The sequence below is a fragment of the Delphinus delphis genome, chromosome 12 (genome assembly GCF_949987515.2).
Source record: "Delphinus delphis chromosome 12, mDelDel1.2, whole genome shotgun sequence".
In the NCBI taxonomy this organism is placed as follows: domain Eukaryota; kingdom Metazoa; phylum Chordata; class Mammalia; order Artiodactyla; family Delphinidae; genus Delphinus; species Delphinus delphis.
This window is the reverse complement of record NC_082694.2, coordinates 57,801,620-57,814,258: the sequence shown is the minus strand read 5'-3', so window position 1 is coordinate 57,814,258 and position 12,639 is coordinate 57,801,620. Positions and strand designations below refer to the sequence as shown.

Here is a 12,639-nt window from a genome sequence, read left to right as displayed (position 1 = left end):
AAAACTCTCATTTGAAAAGATACATGCACCCCAATGATCATAGCAGCACTATTTACAATAGCCAAGACATGGAAGCCACCTAAATGTCCATCAACAGATGAATGGATAAAGAAGATGTGGTATATATATACAGTGGAATACTACTCGGCCATAAAAAAATGAAATAATGCCATTTGCATCAACATGGATGGATCTACAAATTATCATACTAAGTGAAGTAAGTCAGAAAGAGAAAGACAGATACCATATGATATCACTTATATGTGGAACCTAAAATGTGATACAAATGAACTTATTTAGAAAACAGAAACAGACTCACAGACATAGAAAACAAACTTTCTGGCCTCTGTGTCAATGGCAATTCAGAATCTGGTTTTCTGGCCCACTGTCCTTGACTCTGATCCCAAGTCCTTACTAGAGGAGGAAAGGGCACCAAGAACCTTTTACTTTTAAAAATTCCCAGGCATCAACTTAAGTCCATAGAACCACAAGCACACAGCAAATATTAGATTTTCATGGAAAATGAAAAACAGGCTTCTTTGCATCTACCGGGGTTAAGAACAACCCTGATATTTTGGTAACTGCTAAATCAACGTGACACTGCTTTTGAATTGCAGTTTGGAGCTCCACACACCACTGAGTTTTCTACCCAGTAATCGAACTAAAATGCCTGGGTCAGATCTTAGAATCATATCCATCCATCGTCTACTCCACGCTATCCCTGGACCATACCTTTCTCCTGCACTGCTATTCCCCATACTGAGTTCCATGGAAGGCTGGTGTCACAAGATATTATCTTCTTGAAAAAATAAAATCTATAGACTTATAACTGGGGAACACTGCATATGATCAACAGTGCTTAGGTATTCCCAAAGCAAATTAGCTTCTTAAAAGAACTCCTTTAGTAAGAACCAGTTTACCTGGGTTTAACCTAGTAGTCCCTAGTTTATTCTCTCATAGAATTACTTTTAGTTTATAGCCCATTAATACTCAGTTCACTAGTATTTGGTGGAAGATTCTGGTAGCTACTAATTTTGGCTGATTTTCTTTGAACACCTACTCAGTACTAATTTATTGTTGAAAAAAGCCCTTTAATTAGGGCAAGCATATGTCCCAGTTTGCCTGGGACATTCCCAGTTCACTGCTGTTGACCCAGTGTGATTATAATTCTTCCCCCTTTTACTCTCAAAAATGTTCTGATTCTGATGACCAATTATGTAGACGCTCGACCTGTAAGGTGTCTATTATTATCATCTGCTTGCTTGCTTTACTTATTTATTTATTGCTTTTCTACAATTTATCCTCCCTACTGCAGCTGGAATTAAGTGTTAAAAATGTAAGTTAGTTCATTTCATGTCTCAGTTCATAATCCTTCAGTAGATTCCTAGCACTCTTGGAATTAAAATCCCCTAACCGAGTCTTCCAAGTCTATGGGCTTCAAAGACCTAATGAATTAGCTGCTACCTATATCTCTGATGTCATTTTTTATCACTCTCCTACTTTTTATAGAGCCTCATTGGGCTCCTTATTGTTCCTAGAACAGATCACATATGCTCCTACCTCAATGCCTTTATACTTGCTAGTTTTTCCCTCTGTCTGGAAATCTTCTCCCCAATTATTCACCTGACTTGTTTCCTCACTGCATTTAGTTTTCTGCTCAAATTTCATTTCCTTTGACCACCCTCTCTAAAAGCACTTTCCCTCCTCTTTCTCTCCTTATCCTGCTGTGCTTTCTGTTTGTGTTTATATTGTCTGAGTTATAACTCTAATACTGCAGTTACATTAGCACTCCAGTACCTCCATTGGAGTGTGTATATCCTCTTTGTATACCACTTCTATAATGCTCAGTTCTTCAACATATTAGCAAAACAATTAAAAATAAATGCTCACCCTTGCTCACTTTAGAACACTGACATTTTAAAATAATTTGCCAATTTCATTAATCTCCCTCAGTTCTAGGTATTTTGATTGGCAAGTGCTCTCTTTCGACTGGCATGCAGTGTTTTGAAACATATGGATTAAATCTACCTTTCTCGTTTCCTTGTTTTTCAAAATTGATCTGTAATCGATCCAGAAACACTTAAAAGCAGAGACTTTCTAGACACTACCCAGTACAGACTCCTAGGAAGACAGGGAAGCACACTAAGGAAGGCAAATGTTCCTTCAAGTCCTTCAACAGGTATAGGGACATCTGTCACCTTTTGGTTTGTTCCTCATCAAGCCCTTTGGGAGTTGCCTGTTGCCCACCTGGCAGGGATTTCAATAGTGTTGCCGCATCTCATCTCTTACACAGGTGGGACCTGAGCAAAGTTTAATAAGAATATTTCATCCCCCTGGGGATGCAGTGAGTGGCCCAAGTTTCAGATAGCGTTATAACCTTGGGATCATAGTATCAAAGGAACTCTTTCTTTCTATCTTCTCACTCTGCTTTACCCTCCAACCTAAATCAAGCTCTTACCATGAAGCAGCAAAGATTGGGTTCATGATCTCTGGACATCATCCTAATACTGGCCATTTCAGAAGAATTAAAATCCTTCCCTTTCCCAGCATACATATCAATTCCCCAATAGGATTCTGGTTGTTTCCATTTAGTTCATCCTAAGCCAATGCATATAAATATAAAGGCAAACAGACAAGGTAGATATAACCCTAGAGATGAATGCTATACTATAGTCATTTAAAAACTTTCTTTAGAGCAATTCCTACTCATCACCCCGTGGTTTATCTTCCCAATGTATCCTCCCTTTCATCACAGCACACATTTGATCCACTGAAGAAGGCATAAACATTTTAGCTTGGTTTCTACCTTCCCTCCCAGCTTTATGTTGCTTTTTGACTTGTCCTGGATTAATGTTTTGTTATCAATCTCTGGAAAGGTTCTCTTCTTTAACTTTACATCCTGTGCCTTTATTAATGAATTCTTTGAGAGGAAGGACTGTGTCTGAGTCATCATTTTATACACAAAAGCACAGCGTTTGGAAATAGTAGATGCTCAGTAAATGCTTACTGAATGAATAACAATAATAGCTACCATTTATTGAGTAATTATTATTACATATTACATGCTTTATCTCATTGGTTCTTACAAGAAGAACGAGATAATCATTTAAAAATATTTTTTTGAGGCTTTCCTGGTGGTGCAGTGGTTGAGAGTCTGCCTGTCGATGCAGGGGACACGGGTTTGTGCCCCGGTCCGGGAAGATCCCACATGCCGCAGAGCGGCTGGGCCCGTGAGCCATGGCCGCTGAGCCTGCGCGTCCGGGAAAAAAATAAATAAATAAATAAAATAAATATTTTTTTGGTATCTCCTTAGCGCAGGCATGATTTGTTAGAGTATTTGAATACTTTTACATGATTTTAAATAATAACTACATTACTTAGAGTAAGTAAAGAATATTCATTTAGCCACTCAGTTATTCATCAGACATTAATTGTCTACTTTGTGTCAGGAAATGGTAGTGGAGATACAAAATTAAGAGGTATCACAAATCTGGTCACAGCCCTGGCTCAACCTTTCTGTACTGCCACCCCCTCACCTCCCATTCCCCTGCCAGTGCCTTCAGAACAAAGTTCCACCTTCTTAGCAAGATAAGGGAGTTTTTTTTTTTTTCTGTCATCGCATTTCCAGGCTCACCTCCGGCTAATCCACACCTCAAATCTCAGCAATAGCAAAACACTGATAGAGATCAGTCTAGTGATTACCTTAGAGGGGAAAAATGTCTGGAAAGGGTTATCAGGGGACCTTCTGAGGTGCTGATGATGGTTCTGAGTCTTGATCTAGGTGCTGAATACACGGACACGTGAGTGAATTCTATTTATGAGAATGCGTTGAACCGCACAGCCACGTGTTTCTGGGGGTATACTACACTTCAATAAAGAGTCAAAAACAAGTTAACCCAACCAAACAGCCACCTCTTGCAATGCTGAACTATTTGCTGTTTCCCATCCCTAATGTGGCATATTTTCCTCCAGACTTTTGCGTATGCTGCCGCCTCCCTGGGTCACCACTGGCCTGTGCTGTTAACTTTTTCCCATAGTTCTCTATGAAACTGCTTTGCGACAGCCTGTTCCTGTGGTTCTCTGCCCCACCAGACTAAGTTCTTCAGGGCTGTGTCTCCTGGTATTTAATGTAGCTCCAGGAACTCAAGGAGTTTAGTATAGTGACAGAACCACATAATCTTACTGGTGCGAAATGCTGGGAGAGCTCAATTCTAAGTGCTCTGGGAACACAATAAAAGAAAGCACACAGGCATACAAATACAGTACACAAACGTATCTTCTACAGAGGGCTGAATCAAAAGAGAACATATGATTTGTGCCTTTATCACCTCCCCAAAACAACAAAAACAATACTCAAAAGACTTTTCTATACTTTTAGAAGAGCTATGCATATATACGGGTGACGCTCTTCAAGTTGGAACTTAAACTGGCATTCTGTAAGCTAGGCACCCTTCTACTCTTTTTGCATAGAGACCCATTAAATAGCTTGTCCTTTGTGTTAAAACCATAGGCCTGGGTTAAATCAGTTCTTTCAGAGTTAACTATTGATATTTCCAGGGGATTTTTCCATGATTGGATGACAGCTATATTTCATCCTATGTATTAACTCTTGTCAGTTAGTGGTGGGTGCCTGCAACAATCCACTGAGAATGACTCTGAGACGAATCTAGGCTGAGTCAGTGACGATGACATGATTGATGTTTGCCACGGATGCTGTGAGGTCAGGGAGGGCAGTGAATGGGCTACCTCTCATCCGGATTCTAAATCATCATTTAGCATTAACAACAAGGTCATGCCCAGATTATCTTTCTGCAGGATTTCTCAGAGCTAGTGACATGTTAGCGTGTCCTCTGAATATCTGAGATGGAGGTTCATTTTATACAATATATCACAGATGCTGTTTTTGGATAATGGAACCTTTGATTTCACCAAAGATATTGAAGAACAATTCCTTCTCAGATCCCATTTTGGAAGATGTGGTTTGGAAGGTCACAACCTTGCTGAACTTTTGGAGATCTGGTTCTCAAACCAGTCAATGAATATTTATTAGATGTTCCCTTGAAAAATAGATAAAATTATGCAGTAAATTGGGCATATTTTGTTTTAGCTAAACCCAAGTGGATTATTGAGGGAAAAAAAAATGAGCTTTGGGACATATATTCTCTAAATTATTTATTTAGTCTGTGTTCCCCAAAAGATCATGGGCCTAAACTGTGGCTGTGGGACACACATACTGAACAAAAGCCAAGTATATAAGTGTTACTCCAATTTTGTTTCTTTATAACGAAACTTCGGGTGTCTGGTATTTAGCATACTGTGTTTTTGTTTTAGGTTTTCAGTGCTTTGAATTGCTTAGGAAATTATGTGCTTTACGTTAATTATTATGGCAGTTTGTTGATAGTGTTGTTGATCGTTGACAGTTTAAAAAGTGTAACCTATTAGGGACTACAGATTTCTGGGAACTGCAGGAACCCCATTTTTTGTTTAAGTCGCTAATCTTTTGATTTTCTTTCCCTATCCCTTACGTGAATCAAAGTAGATATTTTTCTTTTTAAGGCAAAAGAATATTTAAATTAATAGCAGCAGAATCATCTCTGGGGAAACAATATAACAAATGATCTTGAATGTGTAACAGAGTAAAAATAGAGTGGTAGAAGGTGGATTTGACCTCGATTCCTCTGCACACGCCTGATAAAAAGTAAAAAGAGGTAATCTTTCATTACATTCTCTTTGCAAAAAAAGAAGTGAATAACTTCTTTATAATTTGTATTGTCATAGTTAAAATACACTTCATTATAATTTTCATAAAACTAATACACAACTCTACAATACTGGTGAAAATTTTATGTTGAATTCCTGAAGGTCTGATGCTCATAAGCATAATCTAAGATGTAAGTTGAATGCCGGGTAGAGCTCTTGTTCTTCATTTAAAATTTTGAATTGGAATTTAAATGCAGTTTAATATGTCTGTGAGATGGGTCCCTGAATACAATACTAACTTTCATTTAAACGATTTTTATCTCATTTTATCATTTTTATACAAATCATCTTTGCTACATAACTGTGAAGACGGGGAAGGATGTAAAATTTTCGACACACATTTATCGAAAAGTAGGTAATAAGGGAGGGAAAGAAAATGGAGTACAGTCCATTCTCTTTAAAATAACAGTTTAACCTCTATTTCTGAAAAGTGTCCAGTCAACAATTTATAAATGTTAGTTTATAAAGAGCAATCAATACCATTTCTTTTTTTTTTTTTTTTTTGCGGTACATGGGCCTCTCCCGTTGCAACAGAGCACAGGCTCCGGACACGCAGGCTCAGCGGCCATGGCTTACGGGCCCAGCCGCTCCGCGGCATGTGGGATCTTCCCGGACTGGGGCACGAACCCGCGTCCTCTGCATCGGCAGGCGGACTCTCAACCACTGCGCCACCAGGGAAGCCCAATACCATTTCTTATATAGTTGGTACTCAGAAACATTGTTTCAAATGATTAGTTTACTCATTAAACAGATTAAGTGGACAATCTGAGAATAACATGGTTTGCTCTCACTTCTTGTCAGACACTATGCTGAATACTTTTCGTACATTAATTTTTTCATACATTAATCTATTTGTTTCTATTTTTAAAAGGCCAAGAAAGAGTTGCGGGACAGGAAAACACAGAGGCTAAGAAGCTTCAAATCCTGTCTCTTCTGTTTACTTGTTGTGTGACCTTGGGCATATTACCAACACTTCTTTACATAACTATTCACAGAGTGGTTGCCAATCTTGTAAGGTAATTGTTAGAATTTATGAATTAATCTATGTGACTTGCTTAGAAGTGTGCTTGGAAAATAGTGGAGTACAATGCATGTCAAGATAGTTATTAGGTAACTTGACCAACGTGACAATAAGAAGTGTAGTTGGGATTTGTCTGAATCTAGAACTCAGGGTTTTAACCAAAAAAAAAGAATTTTTATTTCTTAATATTTTATCCATCTGGGTAAAGCAGTGGTAAAATTAGTGAAGATTTGGAAATAGTTTTTAAAATTATATTTCTTTGAATGAAATTCAACAACAGCTTGTGATGGATAATAGCATAATAACAGCATAATAGATAAGAGTTTATATGTCATTTTACATACGATTGCATCTTATCTCTCAGAGGGCAAGCTGCTGGAGAAACTAAAGAACTAGAGTTATTATTACTATTATATATTATTATTAATTGGAATATAATACATTACTATGAATAGGGTAAATATTCAATGGATTCTTCTATCTCTACCTAAAACAGACCTTGTTCAGAAAAATGATTTAAGAAATACCTTTTTAACCAGTGCCCTTCTCTTCTATTAAGATATGACTTAATTTTTGAAAGTTTTTTTAACATTCATGAGGGAATATATATCTGTATCTTTTTTTTTTTTGTGGTACGCGGGCCTCTCACTGTTGCGGCCTCTCCCGTTGCGGAGCACAGGCTCCTGACGCGCAGGCTCAGCGGCCATGGCTCACGGCCTAGCCGCTCTGCGGCATGTGGGATCTTCCCGGACCAGGGCACGAACCCGTGTCCCCTGCATCGGCAGGCGGACTCTCAACCACTGCGCCACCAGGGAAGCCCTCTATTTATTTTTGATATCTTAAATGATAGTTTCCAGACTCACCATGGTATGATTTGGAGTAAGAGGGGAATTCAATTTCATAATCAATCAGTTCAAGAGTATTTAATCAATATCTGACAAATGTTCAAAGTTAATGGTGGGTTAATTCTAGAAACTGACTTGAAAGGAATTTAAGAATCCATCTATACTCTCTTTGAGATGTGATCATTCTTCTGTTTAATATTTCTAGTGACAGGGAAGTTAGTCTCAAGAAAAATCCATTTGATTTTAACATTGCTTACAAAGATGGTACCACCATTTACAGGCCATTAAGCTAAACTCTTTATTTGAACTTTGCCAATTTATCCCTTCAATATGGTCATTGCTGTCCATAATTTGCAGAGAAGAGAAACAGAGGCTTAAAAAGATGATGTTACCTGTCCAAAGTCACACGGCCATTAATACATTGAAGAGCCAGACCTGAAACTCAGGCTGTCAGACTCCAATCACCCTCAGCAGTCATAACTCTAATCACTGCTCCACCCACTTTCTCGAAGAGTCCTCTTTACCCTGAGTTGGAATCTAGAGGAGTTATTTATTTTATCTCTACTTGCATTCAACCCAGAATCATTTCTGCAGGCCTCAGAGAGCCCAGCCTTCAGTTCCTACTTAAAGGAAAGGAGTCTTTTGTAGCCCTTCATTGCCTCTTGGTATTGTGGCTAGTGTTAGTTTCTTATTCATATGTATTGATATGTGATAAATTAATATATCTTCTGAGTAAAATCACACACCCTCTCTCCAAAGTTCTTGACATTTAGAAAGGCAAAAGGCAAAAAAGAGAATGATTTGCCTAATCCTTAGAAAACTGTTGCTATCCAAACTTAATAGGCCCTTTCAAGATGACTATTTGATAATTTGCTAAAACAATATGAAACTTCATTTAGCAGCTATAGTTAAGAAACATAATGTCACATATACGTATATATATTTTTACCTTTCAATAATTGTGGTCAGCATTCACATAGGTTTCAGCCTAGGGAGCATGAGAGATATCAAATAGATCTGTATCAGTACTTTATTGTAGAGAAAACTTCTTTTTAAATACGTTGAAACTTTTAAATAGGAACGCCCTGTCAGTGAAGATTACATCAATCAAACTTCCAGAAAAGTCCTCTTTCTTGGAAAGATTACACTTTTTTATCTTCATCTGTGGGTTCTGTTAACCTCCCGCCGCCCCCCGATGAAATAAATTGGACTGGTTACCACTTTTTTTTTTTTTTTTTTTTTTTTTTTTACGGTACGCGGGCCTCTCACTGCTGTGGCCTCTCCCGTTGCGGAGCACAGGCTCCGGACGCGCAGGCTCAGCGGGCCCAGCCGCTCCGCGGCATGTGGGATCTTCCCGGACCAGGGCACGAACCCGCGTCCCCTGCAACGGCAGGCGGACTCTCAACCACTGCGCCACCAGGGAAGCCCAGGTTACCACTTTTTTACTGCAGAAAGAAAGGGCTTCTCAATGTTGGTTGCACATTAGGATTTCATGGGATAGATTAAAAAAATAAACTACCTTTACCTGGACCCCATGAGCATATTTAGTTGATCAGGGGGACATCACCCCCACCAAGTGATTTTAAAGTGTTGAGAACCATGGATCATCTCATGGGAAGACGCTGATGAAATAGGAAAGGCCATTTTCTCCTCAGCTAAGTGCCATGGAAATTTGTTCCCCTTTCATTACTTGATATACCTGAAAACTACTTTAACAATTCTCTGCCATGGAGTTTTCTTCTAATATCTCACCAGGACAATTGAAATGGAAGTGTAATTTTAAGTAATGAAAGAGGAGCAGTATGGGCAGATGGGTTCTGATCAGGTGAGCTGGATCTCTTCACTTTCCATTGATTGACCTTGGAGAAACTATACAGCCTCTCAGGCCTTTTAACTCCTCACCAGAACCATCTCCTAGTCTCATGCTTAACGTCATTTAAAAAAATCTTGAAATATTCAGTGGTTTGTCTGGGACCACTCAATTTTTAATCACTGGAGAAAATTATATTTTATTTGAAGTTTGCAAGGGAATTTTTTTTTTTAGAGTAACCATTGTTATCATTTCCTTGAAACTTAATGACCTTTCCTCTGGATCACAATTTTCCATGCCTTTGGAAAAGCATACAAATTCTCCCCCAACAGTTTCAGGGATATTGTTCATACAAATTCTCCCCCAACATTTTCAGGGATATTGTTTGCCATCAAAGCCCCTAAAAAGTCTGTTCCCCCTACTCATTGCAGCACCATCAACCAGGCCCAGGAACTATCCACCCTGGCCCTTCACAGACAGAATCCTCATATCTGTGCTCTATGCTCTTAGGACAAATTTCAACTTTCCTGTTATCGTTGGCCACTGTAAATTTACTTCTACATCAGCTAACTATAGCATAGAGCATTCATGTCATTTTTTTTTCCACAAAAGTCTATCAACACTTCCAATTCTCTTCTCAAAATACGATCTCAAGATTTTCTAACACATACAGTCATCACCGAATGCTTAAGAAGTCATAAGTCATTAGTAGTTGATGGTCAATTTTTTTTCCATAGATGACATACTATATATATAAAATAGCAATAAGTCATTCTTTATTACTTATATTACACTTCTTAAATTTGTTTGCTGAAGAAAAACAGGAACAGGAACAGACATTTCTCATAAGAAGTGCACCCTTGAAATGTACTTGGCAATAAGCAAATGAGAAAACAGTAGATGATGTCATATACGTATTGCATCTTATCACAAATACTAGTGACATAATTTAGAATAACCTTTTACATATTTTACATATTGAAAATTGACAAAACTCCTGCTGTGCTGGTACTGTTCCTTTTGGAAAGCCGGCTGGTATGTAGTGTTTAAGTATTTTAAAACCATCCTTTTGTAGGCCTGTTCCACTTTAGCTAAAGTTATGACAGCTTAGTTAGCTCTGTTAGTTTAAAAAAAGACGGCATAGTTTATTCTCTCTCCCTCTCTCTCTCTCCTGCAGATACAGAATATTAGTATTGGCTTGGCCAAAAAGTTTGCTCGTAACAGCTTACGGAAAAACCCGAACGAACTTTTGGGCCAAGCCAATATTTTTAAATGAAGTAAAATAGCCTATTTTAGAGATGTGGAAAGGGTTAATTTGAATGTGTTGTTAATTTAACATGCTGTCAGTTTAAATAGGCGAGACATGAACAGGAGTAATTTGATGAAAATTTATAATAATAATATTTTAGTGATGATAATGTATTCTTACTGAAATAGAACCATGTTTTCTCTTTCCCTGCCACTTTTTTTGGTATTAGAGAACGTCCACAACTTGAAAAAAACCACTACATAACTAAAGTCACTTCACCTGTATCCTTTTCCCAACTATCTAATTTATCCAAAGAACATCTCCTTGGTCAGTATTACAAGCTGTTTTATTATTTTTTTACACTTGTTTATTAATCATTTTCCATGTCATGTTTTGTCATCAGAGAAGGAAAAAATTATATTCAATTTTTCTTTCTTTTTTTTTCTCTCACATTCTATCTTAAGATTAAAAAACTTAAGAGTTGGTTCAAATCTTCCTTGAAATACAGACACAATATTCTCAGCAAGAGAAATTTTGAATTTAAATTCCATTATCTTGTGTAAAAATTCTTTTAGTTCAATCTTGAAAACACACACACATTTTATAGATATGACCTGCAATTTTCCCCCCGACTTCTGTGTTTTGCAGAGGTTCACAGGTTTTGCTAACAATTTTAAAAGAACTGCTTAATGATCTAATGATTACAATTTGGTAATTAGCTGGAATAGCATTTCAACATGTAACGGATATGTTTTGGCTGGGTCAACCAGTATCCTGGAAACTAGACTAGAGTCATAGCGATTCTGATATTGTTCTTGTCTTCAAAGCCATGTTTTTACTTTGGACCCCGAGACATCTAGCTTTTGTGATTCTGCGACTATCTACCGTTCCCCGAACATTACCAATGGCAAAACTATAGTCATATAGCTTTCCCCTCAAGCTCCATAGTTTTCAGTCATTAGCCAAAAAGAAAGAAAATGTCGAAGGTACTGAGAAAAGTCTAGTGCTTAAAGCTGGTTTCAGCAATTTCAACTTGCGCAAGACCCCATGTTTGTGAAAACAACCCAAGAATCTTTGAACAGGATGTAATCAACCTCCGATCTGCTGAGAAACACTGCAAAAATGACTTCAGCTGCCAAAAATAATAACGTCGTTTACAAGCAGCTCTTCCTAGGTCTAAGGAAGAACTAGCCGCACATGTTAAGTTTATGCTGGATTTGGACGCATAAGCAAGGTAAAGGGCAAATCCTCCCTCCCTCCCCTAAAATACACTGCATCAGAACCCACGAGAAGCTGGGGCCCATTTCAAAGGTGCTGGCAATATTGAGGGAGATTCGTAGCCCCAGAAATCCGAACAGTAAGTGACCCCGGACAAAGCAATTCTATTTGGGAGCAATTCCATGCTGCCACTCTCCCTCTGTAAACAAGCTGCCCTGTCTTGCGAAGGCAGGGCTGTTAAATACCTCTTAGTCACCAGCCCCAACCCAAATCTTTCTTTTTTTTCCCCAAAATATTATCTGGCAGCTTCCCTTAAGGGACATCAAGAGCTTGGGAGGGAATATTCACGAATGATCTTTTAGATAACGTTTCATCACAAAAGCCCTGCACCTACCTCTGTGGAGCCGGGCTGATCAGTCCGCATGGGCTGGATGTGAAAAAAGACCCGGGGTGATGGTTTCTCCAAATTTACCAGAAAGAAAGGACCCGGGATGCTTGTCCTTTAAGTGTCTCTAAACATGGTTTGCATAGCTGGATCTCTGCTTATCTGTGCCTTTCGGCTTTCGCTTCCATACATGGATCTGTTCCCAACAGTAACTCCAAGCTGTCGAAAAGAAGCTATCTGGCAGCACTCCGCTTCATCCAACACATGGCTGATAAAAATACACATATAGAGATCCTTCCAGCCAGGCCCATGTCCCGCCCCTCCATCCTGCCACTATGCCTTTTCGCAAAT

At 38.5% G+C, this 12,639-nt stretch overlaps 1 protein-coding gene across 6 annotated transcripts in view; it reads right to left on the bottom strand.

Annotated features, from left to right (window-relative positions):
- The window catches only part of SLC8A1 (solute carrier family 8 member A1), a 411,488-nt gene extending 399,140 nt beyond the window's left edge, over positions 1 to 12,348 (bottom strand). For 4 of the 6 annotated variants that reach the window (XM_060026743.1, XM_060026748.1, XM_060026744.1 and 1 more), the window contains exon 1: positions 12,298 to 12,348. In XM_060026743.1, coding sequence (XP_059882726.1) covers positions 12,298 to 12,327 — 30 coding nt within the window. In that variant the 5' untranslated portion in view covers positions 12,328 to 12,348. Of the gene's footprint in view, positions 1 to 8,575; positions 8,606 to 12,297 lie in introns of those variants that run through there. The other 2 variants (XM_060026745.1, XM_060026747.1) reach the window with 2 other exon arrangements.
- Between the last annotated feature and the right edge of the window lie 291 nt (positions 12,349 to 12,639).